Genomic DNA, 22,350 nt, shown 5'->3' with positions numbered 1-22,350 from the left:
GATGGTAGATTGGGGTCAAGGCTTAGGGTTACAGTCAGGATCACTGTGTAGGCTTTCTAAGGGAGGGTTGGGGTTGGGGTTGGGTTCAGGGTCAGGGTTAGGGTTACAGTCAGGACCACTGTGTAGGGCAGGGGTCTGCAACCTTAAATACTCAAAGAGCCATTTGGACCTATTTCCCACAGAAAAGAAAACACCGGGAGCCACAAAACCTGGGTGGGCGTGGCCAACTCAATGTCACTCACTTCCACCAGTCACATGACACACACCCTCCAGCCATGCCTACCCAGCCGGTCATTAGGGCAGAGAACCAATTGTTAAAAAACCCAGGGAACCACAAAATCCTTTTGACATCTCTCTCTCCCTCCCTCTCTCTCTCCCCCTCTCTCTGTATCTCCCTGTCTCTTCCCTGGCCGCTTCTCCATCCCCCACCGTCGCCCTTACCTTCTGAGGCCAGGCGAGGAGTGACTGGGGCGGAGGGCAAAGGGCGGGGCCAGCCAGTGGTGGGATCACCTGACAGGGAGCCACAGCAGAGGGCCCAAAGAGCCACATGCGGCTCTGGAGCCGCAGGTTGCTGACCCCTGGTGTAGGGTTAGGGTTGGGGTTTGGGTCGGGGTTGGGGTTAGGATTAGGGTTACAGGCAGGATCACTGTGTAGGCTTTCTAAGGGAGTTCGCAACTGAACTTCTCCACAGAAGTCCTAAGAGATGCTGGATCGGCTTGCATGAGGCTGCTTCCCTGTTACACCCGGACACTGACCATGCTGTCTTACATATATCAAGACGACTAAAAGGACCAAGCAAGCAGTTGCTTCCACTGGGCATTTCATCCACTCACGTATCTGTGAATGTCTCACCACTCCAGGGCTTCTGGTTTTTTTGTTTTTTTTTTATAGATGGGTGTAGGTGTATTTTGGAAGGTCAGTGTTGTGGCCTGCCAGCGGCCTGTGTGGATCGTGGCTGATCCCAATGACGAGGAGGCTGGTGTGGTGTCGCACCAGCAGCCTGCGCAGCCGGCGTTCGCATCGGACAGCGAGGAGGCTGAAGAGGATGTGGTGCCAAAGGCCGAGACTCAGCCAGGGCCTTCAGAACCTCCAGAGGCTCCTTCAAGTGAAGAGAGTGAAGTGGAGGAGCCTCTTCTCAATGCTCGAGCACGCAGGGCTGCCAAAAGGCAGGAGTGGCTACTCAGGAGGAGGAGGTCTCCTCGAGAGTAAGGCTTGAGGATAATTGGCCACTCCCTTAGCCTATTTAAGTCACACGTGGTTAGTAAGTTTCTTGCTGGAAACAACTTGTAATTATCATCAGAGCATTTTTGGAAAAGTCTTATCGTATTTTGTTTTCTGGGCTGGTTGCCAACCTTTGCCGGACTTTGGTTTATTCTTGCTACTTAATAAGTTTGATAAGGACCGTTGGTGTCTGTCAATATCCTCGGGAATCCGGAGCTGGGGCAGAACAGTCAGCTTAGACAACATTTTGCATGGTTGTTGTTGTTTTCAGTTATTGCTGTATTCATGGTTCATAATGTTATGATCATTGGTATTCTTTAAAAAATAATAATTTTTTTAAAAAAATCTCTTTATGGGACACAATCCATGCCTATTTAAACAGGGTTGCGTTAAACACCACAATAGAAACTCACCCTTTTCTGTCTCCCTTTCTCACACTCTTTCTGTTTGTTAGTGTGTGTGTGTGTGTGTGTGTGTGTGTGTGTTTTTCACCACCAGATATACACTAGGGTGCTCTCTGCGTACCTCCGCTGTGTGTCTTCTGGCTCCAGCCTCCCTTCCTAACTCTGCTCTGCCCAACTCAGCCTGTGCCTGTGGGTGACTGGGAGAGACCCCTCTGGCTGCCGCTCCGGCCCCCAGCCCCTTCCCCACTCACGTATTCGTCAGGGTTTGGATCCTGAGAGTGAGGCACGTCCGGCACGGCTGTGTCACAGTCTGGGCTGTAGTGTTCACAGTAATCGTAGGCGGCTTGATGGTCTGAGACGATGAGCAGTTGCTGGATGTCACCCTGCAGGGAAAAGGCAGACCACAATGACAGGAGCCCCACCTGATCTCAGAGCCCCCGCCCCTTAAAAGAGGAACCCATCCCACCATTTTTCTGAATGTTTTGAATGAGAAGAAACCAGAATTCCCACGCATCTGGAATTTCAGGAAATGTCGAGTGAGCACCCACAAAACGCCTACCATGCTGGGCAATCTCTGCTGCCTGTTCCAATTCTCTGTCTCTCTGAGCCTTGGTGGCGCAGTGGTCAGAGTGCAGTACTGCAGGCTACTTCTGCTGACTGCTGGCTGCCTGCAATTTGGCAGTTCAAATCTCACTAGGCTCAAGGTCGACTCAGCCTTCCATCCTTCCGAGGTGGGTAAAAGGAGGACCCAGATTGTTGGGGGCAAAAGGCTGACTCTGTAAACCGCTTAGAGAGGGCTGGAAAGCACCGTGAAGCTGTATATAAGTCTAAGTGCTATTGCTATGAAAAACTGGAGTCCTAAATGACCACTGGCATTCCTCTCTACCTTACACACACACGTGCAACCCCCTACCCTTCTTTTCAATTGCCACTTTACTTTAGTAATTTATAATTTTTAAAGAAACAAACAAAAATCAGGACATAGAGACTGATATGATAGTGACTTGCAAAATATGACATATGTTTGAGTTTATACCCACAGGAGACCCAAACCACATTTGTATTAAATGGAATTCCTATGAATTACTAGAAGAAAAAGTAAAGGGTCTAGAAACAACTCTAGCTACTCTGAAACTCAATGAACAAAGCGAGAAATCCCAACCTAAACAAGAAGACTACACCAAAATTAAACACAATACAGAGCAAACAGCTTCTTTTAAAAAATGACCCCATATATGAACAAAAAGAAGAAACCGATACACTCAAATTGAACACCGCAGGAAACAGCTTCTGAAAAAAATAACCCTATATATGAACCTAAAAAGGAAAACTGATGGAAACATGTCACTTTTAGAAGAAAATAACAACCAAAAGGGTATACAGCCCCTACTGTAGACCCTTAGACCATTCCAGTGAAGCCCCTCTGGAACTGAACAATCCCTTTCCTAGCCTCCCCCTGGAAGAAAATATACAGAGCATTCATCTATAGTTTCTAAAAAGGAGACACAGCCCAGCATTCCTGCAACAGGAAGAAAAGTATCCCAGACTTCACTAGGGAAAAAAAGGCAAATATTGCTGATAGGAGATTCAATTCTTAGGGGAACAGAAACTATAGGCAGTCAATCTAGGGAGGTATATAACCCTGGAGCAAAAATCAAAGATGTAGCTGAATACCTTACTAAAATAATCAACCCCATGGATTACTACCCCTTTCTTCTCCTAACACATGGGGACCAATGACACAACAATGAATCTGAAAACAATAACAAGAGATTATGAACAGCTAGGAAAGAAAGTTAAAGAATTAGGAGTACAAGTGGTGTTTTCATTTATACTTCTGACAAAAGGACAACATCCAATGAGGGAGCAAAGGATTTTAGAAACGAACCACTGGATTAAAAACTGGTTTCGTCAACAGAACTTCGGCTTCCTAGACCATGGTCTGCATTACTTACATTAAGGGCTACTAGCAAGGGATGGACTGCACCTCACAAGAACTGGAAGGAATATATTCAGAAAACAACTGTCTCATCAAAAGGGCTTTAAATTACAATTGAGGGGGGACGGGGGCCAATCTCCAAGACCTTTAGAACCTAATTCCAAGCAAAAACCACTAGATAACCAATCATATAAGGAGGCTAAGAGTAAAGAGAAAGAAGAAGAAGAAGAAGAAGAAGAAGAAGAAGAAGAAGAAGAAGAAGAAGAAGAAGAAGAAGAAGAAGAAGAAAACACAGTGAAGTAGAGAGTGATGGAAAGGGTGGAAAACCCAGATACAAAGTAGGAGATATAAGAAACATACCCAAGATCCGTAAAGGACTCAAATGCCTATATACAAATACTCAAAGTTAAGGGAACAAACAGGGTGAAAACAAGAACAACGGAGATGATTAAAGGCCTGGAGACTAAACCATATGAAGAATGGCTGCAGGATTTGGGTTTGGCCAGTCTAGAGAAAGGAAGGGTGACATGATAGCAGTATTCCAGTATTTGAGGGGCTGCCACAAAGAAGAGGGGGTCAAATTATTTTCCAAAGAATGAGAAGGCAAGACAAGAAACAATGGATGGAAACTAATCAAGGAGATAAGCAACCTGGAATTAAGGAGCCACTTCCTAACATTAAAGACAATTAACCAGTGGAACAGCTTGCCACAAGAAGTTATGGGAGCTTCATCACTGGAGGCTTTTAAGAAGTGACTGGACAGCCACTTGTTTGAAATGGTACAGGGTCTCAGTGCAGTTGTTAAGTTAGTAGCGTGGTTGTTAAGTGAATCTGGCTTCCCCATTGACTTTACTTGTCAGAAGGTCACAAAAGGTCGTCACGTGACCCCAGGAGACTGTGACCATCATAAATACGAGTCAGCTACCAAGCGTCTGAATTTTGATCATATGGCCATGGGGATGCTGCAACGGTCATAAGTGTGAAAACTGTCATAACGGCACTTTTTCAGTGCCGTTGTAACTTTGAACGATCACTAAATGAACTGTTGTAAATTGAGGACTACCTGTATTATTCTGTTGCTCTGCATGTACATGGGGAGCTTCTGCACCAGAGACAAATTCCTTGTGTGTCTACTCTACTCCATTCATCTATAAAAAAGAGGTTGCGACTCTGGAAAGAGTGCAGAGAAGAGCAACCGGGATGATGAGGGGACCGGAGGCTAAAACATGCGATGAACGGTTGCAGGAACTGGGCACAGCTAGTCTAGTGAAGAGAAGGACCAGGGGAGACAGGATAGCAGCCTTCCAATACTTAAGGGGCTGCCACTGAGAGGAGGAGGTCAAGCTATTTTCCAAAGCACCCGAAGGCCAGACAAGGAACAATGGATGGAAACTGAACAAGGAGAGATTCAACCTGGAAATAAGGAGGAATTTCCTGACAGTGGGAATCCACCAGTGGAACAGAAGTTGCCTTCAGAAGTTGTGGGAGCTTCATCACTTTCAAGAAGAGACTGGGCTGCCATCTGTCAGAAATGGTGTAGGGTCTCCTGCTTGGGCAGGGGGTTTGACTACATGACCAAATCTCCATGATTTGCTGTTCTTGCAAATTCTCCCTGTGAGTCTGCTTTGTGTGTTGTTCTCTAAAGCTTTTGCCTCTCTCTCTCTTTCAGGATCTTAACTCCAAATAACCGTAACTTCCTTTCCTCTCGGCTCATTCACTCTCCTTTCGTGCGTTGTGACTTCATCCTCTTCCTGCTGCCTGTGTGACCAGGCTGGAGATCCAGATGGCCCCCTTGGCCTTTGCAAGGCAAGAAAAACTTGGCTGCCCCTCCCAGGCATGTGGGCTGGGAGGCAGGGAGAGAGCTCTGCCAGCTGATGTTGTTTGCATTGTAAGTTGGAATTTGTTTTTGGCGACCTCAGACCGTTATTATTTGGACTGTTGCTCTAATTGTTGGTTTTAACTTGTATGCTGCTCAGAGTCACTGCTGTGAGATGGGTGGCCAGATCAATTGTGCAAACAAACAAAGGAAACTCACCAGGATGGATTTCATTTGTATACAGAATCTACTACCAAGACCCTAATAAAGGCTTCTATAGGGAGGTCATAATACAGGAGAATTTGACTGAGAGAGTGTCCCTCTTGTCTTATATCATCACCTGTTAAAACCACAGGTTGGCCAAACTTCTCCTCTTGCACAGTTACTTCAACTCATCATAAGGCCATTAATGATAAAGCCTCTCTCTCTTTCTCTTTCTCTCTCTCTCTCTCTCTCTCCCCCCTCTCTCTTTCACTTTCTCTTTTTCTCTTTCTCTTTTTCTCTCTTTCTCTCTTTCTCTTTCTCTCTCTCTTTCTCTTTCTCTCTTTCTCTTTCTTTCTCTCTCTCTTTCTTTCTCTTTCTCTCTCTCTCTCTCTCTTTCTCTTTCTTTCTTTTTTTCTTTCTTTCTTTCTCCAGGCATTGAGAAAAGAAGAGATCATCCTTAGTACATTTGGGGGGGTTCTTGCTGAACCAACTAATATTAGAAGTTTGTTCCCATCACAACATCCCACCCTATACAGGCAAAGAGGCTTTTGACCACATGCCGAAATAAGTAATTTCTCTTCCTTTAAGTGTATGCCAAATATTTCAAAACAAAACAAAGGCAGTTGCCTGATTTCCCCCCAAGTTGGCTGAACTGTGATTACAAAATTAGAGAATGCACAACAGCGTCCCCCGGGAAGCACCATTTCCTGGGCCAGTGCTAGAGACTATGAGTAGCTTGGCAAGAAAGTTAAGGAGTTAGAAGCACAAGTGCTGTTTTCATCTGTACTTCCAAAAAAAGGTCAACATTCAATGAGCGAAGAAAGCATTTTAGAAATGAACCATTGGCTTAAAGGTTGGTGCTGTCACGAGAACGTCAGATTCCTAGACCACAGTCTGCACTACCTACATCCCCTGGCAAGGGTTGGGCTGCACTTTATAAGAACTGGGAAGAGGGAAGTTGGAAAATGACTGGCTCAGCTTATTCGAAAGGCTTTAAACTAAAACAAAGGGGGGAAGGTAACCAATCTTTAGGATATTTAGGACCTAATCCCAAGCATAAACCTCAAGATAATCAATCAAACGAGGTGGGGAGTCATGGAAAGGAAGAAAACCTCAGAGACAAAGTAGGAGATGTAGGAAGCATACCGACTACACTAATGCTCTAAGTTTGAGGAATGAACAGGGTGAACTTGAAGGACTAGTACATGAGAGCAAGCACGATATAGTTGCCATTACCAAAACTTGGTGGGATGAAACCCACGAGTGAAATGTACTGATGGAAGGATATAAACTGTTCAAAAGAAACAGACCTAACAAAAGAGGAAGTGGAGTTGTATTATGTGTAAGAGATGTTTATAGAAATGCATAAAGCCAAGGATGAAAGCCTTCTAGGATTCATATGGGTTAATATAAAAGGGGAAAAAAGAATAATATTGCCATAGGTGTATATTACAGGCCACCTAAGCAAGCAGAAGAAATAGATGAACTTTTTGCTAATTAGTTAACTAAGGGATGTAGGAAGCACTCAACAATAGTAATGGGGGACTTTAACTACCCTGACATCAATTTGGAGATCAAGTGGGAGATTGAACAGGTTCCTGACTAACCTAGCTGACAATTTTCTTATCCAAAAGGTAGAGGAAGGTACTAGAGGGACTGCTCTACTGGACTTAATCCTTACTAACATAGAAGAAACGATAGAGGGCCTGGGAGTGTGAGGAACTTTGCGGGAGAGTGATCATGTCATAATGGAATTCAATATAATGCAAACAAAAGCAATAGGATATAATCAAAACCAGTGTCTTAAGACTTTAAAAGAGTTGAATTCAACAAATTTAGTTTAAGCTTGAGAAGGATTCCATGCATGAAAATCTTAAATTCAAGAAGATTGGGAAACTGAAAAATACAATTATAAAAGCCCAGTCCAGCTGAATACTACTGAAAAAGAAAAAAGAAATTCAAGAAGAAACCTGATGGTTGCACAAAAACTCTGATAATCTGAAAGACAAAAAAGTTAAGTATAAAAATGGAAAGAGGGACACATAACTTAGGCAGAATACCAGCATATAGCCTGAATGTAAAAAAAAAGAAAAAAGTCAATGAAATAATCAGACCGCTAATGGGAGAAGAAGGCAAGGAAGTGACAGGCAGCAGGCAGAAAGCAGAACTACTTAATTCATTCTTTGAATCTGTCATCACGCAAAAGGAAAAAAATAGCCCAACCTACTAAAAACAGAACCATAAAAGGAATACAAATTAAAATAGGCAACAAAATGGTAAGAAAACACCTGTCCACCTTCAAATCACCAGAACCAGATGGATGATTATATCCCAGAGTTCCGAAAGGAGCTGGCGGATGTGATCTTGGAACCTTTGAACCACAACTTTCAAAGATCCTGGAGCACTGGGGAGCTACCAGAGGACTGGGAAAGAGTTTGACGTGGTTTCCATCTTCAAAAATGGGGCGGGGGGGGGATCAGATCCAAGAAACTACAGACCAATCAGCCTGATATCAATACCTGGAAAGATCCTGGAAAACATAATCCAACAATAGAGCTACAAACACCTAGAAGCAAGCATAGTTATAACCAGAAGCCAATATGGGTTTATCAAAACCCAAAAAACATGGCTTTGTTTATCAAACAAATCTTGTTTCATTCTTTGACAAAGCAACTAAATTAATGGACCAGTGAAATGCTATGGACATGGTATACTCACTGGCCCCCACGGAGAGGGCTCGCAACTTGGGCGTCCTCCTGGATACACGGCTGTCTTTAGAAGAGCATATGACGGCCGTGGCCAGTGGGGCTTTTTATCAGGTCCGCCTGATACGCCAGTTGCGTCCCTTTCTGGATCGGGACACCCTACACACGGTCACTCAGGCACTCGTCATTTCCCGCCTGGACTGCTGCAATGCTCTCTACATGGGGCTCCCCTTGGGGTGCACCCAGAGGCTCCAGTTGGTCCAGAATGCGGCCGCACAGGGGATTATGGGAGAGACGGGGCGCTCCCATGTGACACCTCTCCTGCGCGAGCTGCACTGGCTTCCGGTGGTCTTCCGGGTGCACTTCAAGGTGTTAGTGACCACCTTTAAAGAGCTCCATGGCTTAGGGCCGGGGTATCTACGAGACCGCCTTCTGCCACCAATAGCCTCCCACCGGCCAGTTTGCTCGCACAGAGAGGGCCTCCTCAGTGTGCCGTCGGCCAGACAATGTCGGCTGCTGACCCCCAGGGGGAGAGCCTTCTCTGTGGCGGCACCTGCCCTCTGGAATGACCTACCCCCTGAGATACGCATGATACCAGACCTCCGGACTTTTCGTCGGGCCCTGAAAACACATCTATTTCATCTGGCTTGATCCCATCCTTTCAGTTTTAATTTGAAATTGGTTTTAACTGGGTTGTTTTAAATTGAGGGCTGAAATTATTTAATGTCTTTTAAACTGTTTTTTAAATTTTATATGTTATGTTTTATCTTGGCTGTTCACCGCCCTGAGTCCTGTTGGAGAAGTATACAAATAAAATAAAATAAATAAATAAATACTCCAATCCCCTGTTCAGGCAGGAAACCCTGTACCATTTCAGACAAATGGTTGTCCAATATCTTCTTTAAAACTTCCAGTGTTGGAACATTTACAACTTCTGGAGACAAGTTGTTCCACTGATTAATTGTTCTGTCAGAAAATTTCTCCTTAATTCTAGGTTGCTTGATTAATTTCCACGTATTGCTTCTTTTCCTGCCTTCAGGGGCTTTGGAGAATAGGTTGAACCCCCCCCTTCTTTGTGGCAGCCTCTTAGATATTGGAAGGCTGCTATCATGTCACCCCTAGTCTTTCTTTTCATTAAACCAGACCTTCCCAATTCCTGCATCCATTCTTTATAAGTTTTAGCCTCCGGCCGGTTGTTACTCTTCTCTGCACTCTTTCTAGAGCCTTAACATTTTTTTATATTGTGGTGATCAAAACTGGATGCAGGATTCCAAGTATGGCCTTACCATGGCATTATAAAGTGGTATTAACACTTCATGTGATCTTGATTCTCTCCCTCTGTTGATGCAACCCAGAACTGTGTTGGCTTTTTTTTGGCAGCTGCTGCACACGGCTGGCTCCTATTTAAATGGTTGTCCACTAGGACTCCAAGATCCCTCTCACAGCTACTACTATTGAGCAAGGTGCCACATATATGGTACCTGTGCATTTTGTTTTTCTTGCATAAATGTAGAACCTTACTTTTTTCACCCTTGAATTTCATATTTTTAGATAGGGCCCAATGTTCAAGTCTGTATCTTGAGTCTATTTTCCGGAGTGTTGGCTATTCCTGCTAGCTTGGTATTGTCTGCAAATCTGATGAGTTCCCCTTCTATCCCCTTGTCTAAATCATTGATTTAGATGTTGAAGAGTACTGGGCCTAAGGCAGAGGCTTGGGGTACCCCACTGCATACCTCCCTCCATGTAGATACAGTTCCATTGAGGACTGTACGTTAAGTGCAGTTGGTCAGCCAGTTACGAATCCATCTGGTGGCGATGGTTGGCCAGGTCCTTTTCCTAGTCCCACCTGGGTTACAAAGAATTCCCCACCAAGTCTTAGGACCTGAGCAAAGCGACTGGAAGCAAGAGCGGCTGTAGATGACTAGAAAGAGGAGGATGCCATGAAGAACATGGCATTCAGTCTTCTCACTCGACCTCCTCCCTCACTGTCAACCCTTACATTCACACGCACGGCTGCCTCGTGGCTAAAGAAGGACATCATGTCCCATTGACATTCTCTTCTCCTAGGAAGATATTTTTGAAAGCAAATCCCTCGGTCAAACTAAATGAGAATTGGAAATACAGGAACATTTCTCAGCCTGGCCCTCGCTGTAATGTGAGCTGACTGGCTTTTTTTAACTCCTCTAAATACATTGGGGGTGGGGGAGAGAATAAAATTAAAAGGGTAAATTCAAGGATACTTTTCTGTTGAGTTAAAATTGCTTCCCACAACCCTCATTAGTACAAGAATGCTTATGTTGATCTTCATCAGAACTGGTATCTCCCTTAGCGTCACTAGCATAAGGAAGCAGCCATGAGTGGTTGCTTAAGTGGATGAGATAGGAAGGAAGGAAGGAGGGATGGCAGCCACGTTTCTTTTCTAAACATAGTTCACTCATCAACCCTGCCAGATAACCAGGACTTAACTGGATGACCCACATTTAGTTCCTCAGCTTTGTGGAGGGTGTGAGTGTTGACTTTTTCTTTGCCCTAAAGGAGAGAGGCAATCAGTTTCCCAGATGCTGGTTCTTTGCCCACCTTGGACTATTGATAGAACAGATCAGCCAGGAAGAGCTTCCAACCTTCGCTTCTTCTGTAAAACAAATAACCTTTGCAGGAAGGGATCAAACATTTATACCTTCTACTGCTAAATTTCATGTAGAATTTCTAGAAATCTAATCCACATTTAATGGGAAGGGAAACGCTTCTGGTCAGAGAACAATATTTTTAAGTTTTTGATAAGAATACGAACAGTACAAAATAGAATAACAGAGCTGAAAGGGGCCTTGGAGGCCTTCTAGTCCAACCCCCTGCTCAAGCAGGAGATTCTATACCATTTTAGACAAATGGCTGTCCAGTCTCTTCTTAAAACCTCCAGAACAACTTCTGAAGGCAACCTGTTCCACAATTGTCCTCATTGTAGGAAAGTTCTCAGTTCCAGGTTGGGTCTCTCTTTGATAATCTTCCATCTGTTACTTCTTATCTTGCCCTCTGGTGCATTGGTAGAAAGGTCAATCCTTCCTTCTCTGTTCTTTGGTAGACCAGAACATGTCCAGTTCCTGCAACTATTCATCGTATGTTTTAACCTCCAGTCCCCTGATCATCTTTCTTATTTCTTCTTCTGCACTCTGCACTCCTTCTAGGATCTCAACATCTATTTTGTGTTAAATTGACCAGAACTGGGCACCACGCTCCAACTGTGATCTTATCATGGCAGTATAAAGCGGTAAACACTTCACCTGATCTTAATACTATCCCTTTGTTGATGCAGCCTAGGACTGCACTGGCTTTTTTGGTAGCTGCAGCAATCCTGCCCATAGTTAATTGGTGGCTTACTAGGACTCCTAGATCCCTCTTGGAATTACTGCTGTTGAGCCAGGTATAACCTATAGTATACCTGTGCCTAAGTGTAAAAACCTTACTTTTCTCACCCCTCAATTGCATTTTTGGATAAGGCTCAGATTCCAAGTCTATCAAGATCGTTTTGATTCTCAACCCTATCTTTTAAAGCAGGGGTTCCCAACCCCTGGGCCGTGGCCCATTGGGAACTGAGCTGCCGAAGCTGCGGGCAAGTGTGCGAAGCCTCATTTACACATGTGTGGGATTAGGTTGTTTCATTTGCGCATTCACAGGATTTCGGTGGCAGAATTTGGGTTCCCCCTCCAAAGGTCGAAACTGCTGAAGTCACTACCACCACCACCACCACCAGTCCATAGAACCAAAAAAGGTTGTTTTAAAGTGTTGGCTATTCCCCCCAGCTTGGTGTCATCTGCAGATTTGATGAGTTCCCCTTTTGTCATCATCATCTTCTTTTAATGACCCCATAATCCCTTGCGGGGTGGAGTCTGGGTAACCGAATGGAGCTAGCAGAGTGTTACTGGCCGGATGCCCTTCCTGTCACCAATGCAGAGTTATATTCAGCAGATATATTCTCAACGTGCCCAGAGAGAGAAATATCTGCTTCTACCTAGGATTGAACTCACAGCCTCCTGATTGTGAGGCGAGAGCTCCACCTCTAGGCCACCGCACCACTCATGAGTTCCCCTTCTATCCCCTGATCTAAATCATTTATGAGGATATTGAAGAGTCCTGGGCCTGAGGCAGAACCTTGGTACCCCACTGCTTACTTCCCTCCGTGTAGCTGCAGTTCCATTGAGGACTACACGTTGAGTGTGGTTGGTCAGCCAGTTACAAATCCATCTGGTGGTGATGCTGTGTATCCCACATTTTTCTACCTTACCAAGAAGTAGGCTGTGGTCTCCTTTGTCAAATGCCTTGCTGACTTTATCAACTTGTATTTTAACATGCTCGTTTTTTACTCAATTCTTTGGGTCGAAAAGGGAGAAAAATGTGTCTGTTCAGCATGAAACTGTCTGGCACCAGGTCCTCTGGAGACAAATGAGAACAGTCCACTCTCCATTGATGGCTGGACCATGATCAGTCTAAGAGTGAGAGTAAAGATGTCCTTCAGCTGAGCTCAACTATAATTCCCAGCCAAGTCAATCATGGCTGTTTAAACTGTCCATAATAGAGTCAACTCACAAGCCCTGAGATAGTCCTCAAGCACAGAGGAGCAGAACCTCCCCTCACTCTCTTCACACTTCACACTTAATTTCCCAGCCATCATCTTTTGCTTAACAAATAAATATCGTTTTTGAAAAGAATCCAGAAGAGGGACATCTAAGCAATGTGGTTCCCATGAAGTCCAAAACAAACGGAGCTGCCCCTCATCTCATCTCCTAGATGAGTCTAGTCTAGTCCCTCATCTAGTCCTAGATGAGTCTGCAGGGTTGGGCAGAGTCCACCACAGTTCTTGGCTCACAAATAAATGGTTCCACTTTTGCAAATGGGCTTCAGAGTAACTACATCAATACACAGTAAAATTCAAATAGATTAATATACATTGAAAGTTAACCTTTTTGCACATCTTTTTTTTAAAAGCGGATTTATTTGGAAACCCAACGGAGCAGACCCATCTATGAACACTAGCAAAAGTGGTACTACCTTCTTTCTCGTTTACATAGGGTAAAATCCAAAATCAACGTTTCTTTTTTTTCCCCCACCTCAAGTACAAAGTCCAGAAGTGGTTTTATTTCAAGTAGAAATAAAGGTATTTGTATTTTTTTTTCTTGCCACAGAAGTGACATCTCCTCTAGCTGTGCTCGGATTCTGTGACTTCAGACACAGGACTGGGCATTTCTTTTTGGCAGCTCCACAGAGCATGGGATGCTCAAACAGCCTACGGACCTAGTATTATCCCCTGGTGGTCTCCCACTTGAGTATTAGCAGATGGGAGCCTGCATTGCTTTTTTCAAGATCAGCTAAATTGGCTTCTTCGTTGGCATAAATCTGGATCAGGCTTGGAATCCCCCTATGATCTCCTAAGGCCATTTTTGTTTTGTGGCTCCCCACAGTGAGCAAGCAAGGGGGATCAGGTCTCCTCGGACCAGCCCTGCTCATCTTCTAAGCCCAGAGCAACTCATTCCCAGTCTGCTACTGTGGCCAGGAACCACAAGATTTTGCAGAGCCCCATAGAGTCCCTGTGGACATTGGAACCAAAGGTTTGATGTTCAGGCCAAAATCTCTTGCAGAGAGTTCTCCAGCCAATCTGCAGCATAAAAAGGATTAGATCTTGCCCATCACCTTCAAGGTCTATCCCTTTGCCTTGAGGGTCTACAGCTCTTGGTCTAAGCGCCATGGACCGGATTCCTCCCAGTTACCTTAAACAACTGATAGTGGCATTCCCATAACATGTTTAATTTAGCTTTAGGGTTCGCCACCTCAGTTGAAGAGAAGGGTATGATGTCTTATCAAAAGCCAATTCTTACTTAGCTTATGGATCAGTGTCTGGCACATAATGGCTTAAGTGTTGTTGTTTCTTATTTCCTGAAAATAACATGGAATTTGGAGTACAGCACCAGCTGTGACAGTGTCTTAACGGACGTTCCTAATATATTCCAATCATTAATAATAAGCATGCCAATGTGACACAAACTCTCTGACTCTCTCTCTTTTGTACATCTGTCATGATGTTACATAAACAGTTAATAGGGGTAGAACTTACTAAAGCTGATTCTCTCCTTCCTTCCTTCCTTCCTTCCTTCCTTCCTTCCTTCCTTCCTTCCCTTCCCTTCCCTTCCCTTCCCTTCCCTTCCCTTCCCTTCTTCTCCTTCTCCTTCTCGTATTTGTGTGTCTTCTGGTCAGGCAACTGCCTCAACAAATCCCTCCATTTTTCTTGCCAAGGTTTTCAAGAAGTTTTCCATTGCCTGCTTCCTATGGGTGAGATTCAAGGCGTCTTTGTCTAAAACCAGGTACCTTTGTGTCAAAGATGGGACTAGAATTCAGGACTTCCCAGTTTCTAACTTGATGCCTTAACCACTACACCAAACTGGATTACTGCTAAATATTTTGGATCCTCAGAAAGGCTGAACAAAAGAAATCGGGATGCCAGATTGGAAGCGTGAATATCCAAGCTAAACTTTGGATGTTTGGAACACATCATGCAAAGGGAAGAGCCATTCAGGAGGACTCAAAGCTTGGGACAATCAAAGACAACGGAAAAAGAGGCTGACAGAAGACAAGCAGAGAAGTCCGATCTCTGGCAACACAAAGTAGGAGCTTATGAGAACTTCAATGATGGAGAGACAGTCCTGGAGAACTGATGTCCGTTGCGTCACAAGGACTCACAAGTGACTAAGCAACTGAACGAGGAAAAGTTGTCCTCTGAGGGGGAATCTCGCAACAGCTTCAAGAATGGCGAAAGCTTCCTGGGACCATTAAGCCCTCCTGCCCTGGGTTATACTACAACCAAAGAGGGCATCTTCTTTTAACATTTTCACTTCAGTTTCCATCCTGTAAGTTTCTAAGAAGAATTTCAGAAGGCAAGGCCTATTTATTTATTTAATTAATTAATTAATTTTATCAAATTTATATGCCGCCCTTCTCCCGTAGGATTCGGGGCGACTCACAGAATAGAAACAACATAACAATAAAATAGTGCTAAAACAAGCCAATTTAAAATCCCCAGACAATTAAAATCTCGCGGCAGATCAGGGAATTTGCTGAAAAAGCCATGTCTTCAGGTCGGCATGGAAAGTGCGGAGGTCGGGGGCCATCCTATTAGTCCAGGAATGGAAGCAATTGATGCACAAGATGAATTTTTCAAGATAAAAGCGTGCTTATACCATTACAAACATTATCACTTTTCAACTTGCCAAAGAAGCAGGGGGGAGGGAAGGATAAGATGGAATGCAGGCTTCAGACTTCAAGCAGAAGAGCCGTAAGAGCCAAGGACACATCGGCAGGTGTCTGCCAAGACTAGAGACTTTTCTCATAACAAAATAATGACATTCAATTGGACAATGGGACCTGTATACTGTTAGGGAGTGGGGGAAATCCATATTGTAACAATGGGAGTTAGCGCGGGAAATAATTACAGCTGGTTTTGCTTTCATCAGTGCTGAAATGATGTACTCAATAAAGCTTTGCATTCAGACTCTTGGAAGTCTCGAAGGTGCTTGCTTTGATGGGGTTTGTCAGTTGGAACATTGACATGATCTGTGTAAAGCCCCCCATCCCTGCCTTAGCTGCCACCCGCTTCTCAGGCAGGAACTGCAAGTCCAAGAGAATCTCCAGATTGCAGATCAGTTCTGCCTGGGGAAGTGCTACCTCATCAAGAACCAAAGATGACACCTCTTTAGATCCAGGGAGCCAAAGCCAAATGCTGCTCTGTCTGCCCATCCAGACCCCAAGCTCTTATTGGATAAGTTACACCTCCCTGCACAGGTGTCGCCCCACAGAACTCCTAGGCCGAGAGAACTTGTTTTTCCATGGCAGTGGACTAATGGTAACATCCCCAACACCAGTTCACAACACCACTGCCCCAAAACAAAAACCACATCTAATGTGTGACCTCCACTGTAAGTTGGGCTCCCAATAAATTGGATCAGGTCCATCCAAGCCACCTCAAAAATGGCAGACCGAGATCCCCCAGACCAGTAATGGGTTTCACTTTTCTTTGTTACCGGTTCGCTATTGGGAGTGCACGGGTGCACGTGCTTCTGCACATGCGCAGAGAGTTTTTGATGACATCCTGGCGGATGGGCAGAGCCTCCCGTTGCCACCGCTAGCAACCCACCACTGCCCCAGACCATAAAACTAGAGAATTCCATTGCCAATTCAGCCATGAAATAGGTCGGGCACATGTACTACTCTGTAGAAGATGGACAAGCAACAACCCAGCTGGCCTGTCATGGTCCCATCAGATCCCAGTTCGGAGGAAGAGGAGGAGTTGGAACCAGGACCATCCGAGGGGGATGACACGTGTCCCCTGGATTGTTTAGAGAGTCCAAGGGCTGAGGACAATGCTGTCCCAGGCCCTCAGACATTGGGGAAAGTGGTCGACCAGATGGGGAGTTGCTGCCCTCACAAACATGAGGGAGGATCAGCTGCTGACAGGCAGTGGTGTTGATAGGCAGCAGATCCCCTCAGATGAGGAACAACTGCTTCTCCCACTTGACCCAAGGCCACGGAGAGTAGAGCGGAGGCAAGCTCAAAGGAGGTCTGTGAGGTTGCTCAGAAGAAGGTTGCCCTGCTCCTCCTCAAAAGGAACACTTGGCTTGGGTTACTTTAAGCAGAGGCCAGGAGAGGGTGTCTTTGTCGGGAACAATTGTTTTGCTTTGACCTGCACTTCTCCAGCCTTGGAAAAACGCTGCTCTGAATAGGGTTTCTGCCTGTGGACTCTTGCCCTGTGAACCTTGAATCTTGTGTACGACTTACAGACTTTGCCATGTGGACTTGAACCTAGTTTTTGGACTTCCTCTCTGCCTTAGTGATTTGGCTCTGGGAATTATTGGGTTTTGTTTGTGGGATTGTGGGGGGCTGCCTTCAGGGGAGTTTGGGGTGGAGACTTGCTGGTCATTGTAGGGCCATTCGTTGTGGACTTAATGGAGCAATAAAGGACTCTATCGAAGCCTGCTTGGCAACCTGGTCCTTATGACCCACTTTCACAAACACTGTCTCATGTTCACTTAGTTTTTGGGTCTGGCTAGTCTAAAGAAAAGAAGAATGTGGGGTGACAGTATTTGAGGGGCTGCCAGAAAGAAGAGGGGGTCAACTTATTCTCCAAAGCACCAGAGAGCAGGACAAAAAATAATGGCTGGAAACTGATCAAGGAGAGAAGCAACCTGGATTTAAGGAGAAACTTCCTAACAGTGAGGACAATTAACCAGTGGAACAGATTGCCACCAGAAGTTGTGGGTGCTTCATCACTGGAGGCTTTTAAGAAGAGACTGGATAGCCACTTGTGTGAAATGGTATAGGTTCTCTTGCTTGAGTAGGGGGTGGACTAAAAGTCCTCCAAGGCCCAATCCAGTTTTATTTATTTATTTATTAAAATTTGTCAAACAAAAACGAGAACAAGAATAAAAGAATAAAAATATAATGACAGGGACAATAGGCACATTAGTGCACTTATGCATGTCGCCCCCTCTACTGACCACTTAAATATGATGTAAGGTCCGCGGAAGTCAATTTGTGACTGAAACTGTGAAAATCTGTAGCTGAGGCAACTGAATCAGGTAGGGCATTCCAGACTTTGACAACTCTATTACAGAAATCATATTTTTTACAGTCATGTTTAGTACGATTTACACTGAGTTTAAAGCGGTGGTTAGCACGCATATTATTGAGATTAAAATTAAAAAAAGTTATTTACAGGTAAAACATTACTATGTACAGTATAATTTTGTATGCAATACCTAGGTCTGACCGCAAGCGACGCAGTTCTAAGTTATCCAAACAGAGAATTTCGAGCCTAGTAGCATAGGAAAATCTGTTCTGTTCTCTTCTGTTCTGCTCTGTTCTGTTCGATTTGATTTGATTCATGTCTGGGGCAATGGTCCTAAAAGGCCACCAGAGATTCTTGGTTAACAATGGGCCTGTCTCCATCCCTGTCCTGAGGTTATGGCTGATGCCTTACCCAGAACCCAAAGAGTTTGTGTTCTCTGAGAGAACAACACGCCTACCCATGGCCAACCAGGTATTGATGAAACAATCATAGTTGAGGTGGGTTTTATTTATCTCGCCATTGCTGGAATTAAGCGCTGAATCCACTCGGAATTTGATCTGATCAACAGTCCCTGCCTTGCGCCATGATGGGATGGGGGTGGGGCATGGAGGTACATCTGTCCTTGCCCTGGAGGGGAGGTAGAAAATTGGGGTCTTGTGTGCAGTTCAGAGAGACCAGGCCTCTGCTGGAGTTCTCTGGGAAAGAGTTTCTGCTTTTTTTAAGAAACAAGAACCGAGTAACTCTTCCAGACTGGCTTGTGGGGGGGGGGGTTAATGTAGCCCCTCCATCCCCACCACAGAGTGAGTCAAGCCAAGCCAAGGCAGGTCCAGAACACGAGAAATTCAAAAGCTGGGGAAACAGAATCCAAAATGTACAGACAATTCTAACATTTTCCAGCCTGCAAAAGTGCTTTGGTTTTGGTTTGGAAAACAGTTTTTATTTTTCTTCTCTCACTCCAAATTGTCCTCCTTCTGCTGTACCTCCCTCTCCAGTCTGTTCCTTATTTGTTTTCCTCTTTTTCTCCCTTTGCTCATTTCCATGGTGTAAAACCTGCTGGGTTTCCAGCCATTCTCTCAAGAAGATGGAGAGAGAAAGGGAGGTGGGGGGAAATTCTTTTCTTAAAAAAAGGCCTGGCTGGCAAACATGAAAATCACAACAGTAAAGGGGGAGAGAATCCTCAAAGTCTTGGGGGGAAATGTTGGGAATGGAATAAATCATGTGTTCTTTGGCTACCATCCCAGGATGGAGAGCTGGAAAGGAGGGCACAGATGCCTTCCTCCTAGAAGAGCGTTTCAGCCACAGGTAAATTACTTTGAAGCCCATTTTTCAATCCATGTTGAGCTTCAAAGATCACCATCTTGGCCAAACTCTACCAAGGAAGCTTCTGGGGGACCACAAATCCCTTTTCAGGACCCCCCCTCCACACACACACACACACAGGCATCACGAGAAGAAGTGGGAGAAGCAGCAGAGCAGTTTCAGCACTTGCCCCTTGGAAGTCCACCGGTGCCTCTTTCTTTAAACTGCCTTTAAGCTGCCTTTCTAGTTTGATACAGATACAGATTAACAGGGTTGGAAGGGACCTTGGAGGTCATCTAGTCCAACCTCCCACCCAAGCAGGAGCCCCTACACCAATTCTGACAGATGGCAGTCCAGTCTCTTCTCGAAAGCTTCCAGTGATGAAGCTCCCACAACTTCCAAAGGCAACTTCTGTTTGATTGAATATAGAATACCAGAGTTGGAAGGGACCTTGGAGATCATCTAATCAACCCCCCATCCAAAAAGGAGATCCTGCACCATTTCTGACAGATGGCAGTCCAGTCTCCTCTTGAAAGCCTCCAGTGATGAAGCTCCCACAACTTCAGTTCCATGGGTTGCTTGCTCTCCCTGTCAGAAAGTTTCTCCTTATTTCCAGGTTGAATCTCTCCTTGTTCAGTTTCCATCCATTGTTCCATCTCTGGCCTTCAGGTGCTTTGGAAAAGCTTGAAATGTGTCCAGGGACTTTGTTCTTCAACTTGTTTACTGGAAGCCAACCGTGACCATAGCTTTGGCCTGGCCTGCAAACAGCAACAATAAGGTTGCCAAGTGGGGGATTACCATGCCCCATGAACCCAACCACTCTATGACAGCGGTAACTAAAGGAAAAGCACAGACTTGGGGCTTCTTAGCAAAAAGGGAGGAGTACCAAAAATGCCACAAGCTTGGATGCTAATCTGTTCCAGGTGGAATCTGCTTGTCACACAACATGCTGCCCCCCCTTCTTCCTCCCCCACCCCCTGCAGCTCTTCCTGCCCATTTTCAGAGGGGAGGGCTGCCAAGGGAGCAGGAAGCTGAAGCTATCATAGTTTACAAATGATTGCGCACAATATGTCTTATCTACTAGATAAGCAGTTTAACAGATTACCAGAGTCGGAAGGGATCTTGAGGTCATCTAGTCCAATCCCCCACCCAAGCAGGAGACCCTACCTACACCATTTCTGACAGAGGGCAGCCCAGTCTCTTCTTGAAAGCTTCCAGGGATGAAACTTTGCTGCATTCAACTGTGTTGAATGGGACAACTTGCCATGGCCAACTCGCTGTGGGACAATTCAACAATTCCACTTAAGTATTTAAAATAATTTTTAAAACTATGTTAATTTTTGTCATTCACATTTCATTTTGTCCCTCCTTCTGCATCCTTTTATTTAATGATTCTATTCCACCATTTCTTTGATATTAGTGTAACTCTTCTCCTGCAGCAAGCCGGCCCAAGGCGAGTTGGCCATGCTCAGCATCCCAGATGCGGGGTGGGCACCTCTTGGAGAGCCCCATCAGCCAGGAGGGATGCTGAGTACCTCCCATCAGCCAAGCTGGAGGGCTCTGCCTGCCAAGAGCTGCACAGATTTAGGCTACAGCCCTGCAGCCTCCCCACTCAAGAGGCATTTATTTTCCCAGTCTGGGCAATGTTAGGTTTCCTTCTACAGCAGGAACGCTTGATGTCCCCAGTGGAGGCATCTCAGTCTCAGATTCACTTTTCTTTCTAGTTCCAAACCAAGCAACTAAATGGCCTTATTAGAGCAACTCAAGTTTTCCAAGCTTTGCAATGTTACAAATTCAAAAAAAGGAGAAAGAACCCTTCTCTAGTTATTAACGTATAGTGTGAAGTGTTACGTTAGAAGGACACAACGTACCACCTACTCCTCAAACGCCTAATGTCGATAGAAGTTCAGGGCTGGGAAAGGAAAGGACTGATCTTCGTACCATTTTGCAGATTTTTGGCCTCAAGGAAAAATATGGTGAATATTGGAACAATTCTGCAACAGGGCAGTCTCTAGAAAGATACTTGCATTTGACAATGTAGAACAAAATCTACTTCTTGGTAAAATAGAACAATGCGGGAGATACAGAACCACCATCAGATGGCTTCACAATTTACTAACCAACCACACCCCCAGCATATCCTCAATGGAACTACGTCTACTTGGAGGGAAGCATGCAATGGGGCACCTCAAGTTCTGTCTTAGTCCCAGTACACTTCAAAATCTTCATCAATGATTTGGACAAGGGGATAGAAGAGGAACTCAACAAATGTACAGATGACACCTAGCTAGGGGAAATTGCTAACACTTTGGAAGATAAACTTAAGATTCAGAAGAATCTTGACAGACTTGGACACTGGGCATCTAATAACATGCAGCTCAGTGGTGAGAAAAGCAAGGTCCTTGCCCTTGGCATGAAAAATCAAATGCACAGGTATAGAATAGGCACAATAGGCCTTCTCTATAGTGGCCCTTAGGGACACATCTCCAGTACATTTGAGCTCATCCCTCCTTGTATTATGCCCCTCTCTTTTCTCCTGTGTGCCTTTGGCCCTGGAGTTGTTGCTTCTGTCTTTCTTCTGCAAACTGCTTTGCAATTTCACTCATTGGGGCAGACTGCCACTCAGATAGATGGGGGATAATGTTGGTCCTCCCCATTGCGTGCCCCATTGGAAAACATTGTTCTTCAGAAAGGCTGGGGGGGGGCAGCTAGGGACAGTGATTCATCATGAACGAAAGGAACCCCGATTGCCTTTGACATTATTTCTAGTTCAATACTGCTGCTTAAAAGGGCACCATCAAGCTAAATTCATTGACGTCTGATGGGAAGGAAGAGCACTGATAATGGCGAATCCTTTTTCTGCTTTCCTTTGGTTTGGAGTATACAGATTACTTTCCCAAAGGGGCAAGGAAACAGTATCTCTTATACTTCATCAGCCAATGCACAGAAAGAGATATTTGGAATTATCTAACTTTGCCAAGGTCCAAAAGTTTTACTTCCCTAATTCAACAAATTTCAAGAATGCCTCATGTAAACGTGTGAAGTTTTTTTTTTCTGGCAGCTGGGCAGTTCCTGCTCTTTCTCTTCCCTCCACACCAACCCACTGCAGTGCATGGACTTTCAGCTGATACGTGACTCACAGTGGAAGAATTTCA

At 44.9% G+C, this 22,350-nt stretch overlaps 1 protein-coding gene across 1 annotated transcript in view; it reads right to left on the bottom strand.

The window, feature by feature from the left end:
- Window positions 1-22,350, bottom strand: part of COL5A1 (collagen type V alpha 1 chain) — a 222,335-nt gene that overhangs the window by 139,652 nt on the left and 60,333 nt on the right. Inside the window, exon 5 of the mRNA XM_034427172.3 lies at window positions 1,877-2,008. Coding sequence (XP_034283063.2) covers window positions 1,877-2,008 — 132 coding nt within the window. The remainder of the gene's footprint in view (window positions 1-1,876; window positions 2,009-22,350) is intronic.

Source organism: Pantherophis guttatus, chromosome 16, assembly GCF_059756535.1.
Source record: "Pantherophis guttatus breed Tessera chromosome 16, ASM5975653v1, whole genome shotgun sequence".
Classification (NCBI taxonomy): Eukaryota; Metazoa; Chordata; class Lepidosauria; order Squamata; family Colubridae; genus Pantherophis; species Pantherophis guttatus.
The sequence above is the reverse complement of the archived record's forward strand: the minus strand, read 5'-3'. Positions and strand labels throughout refer to the sequence as shown.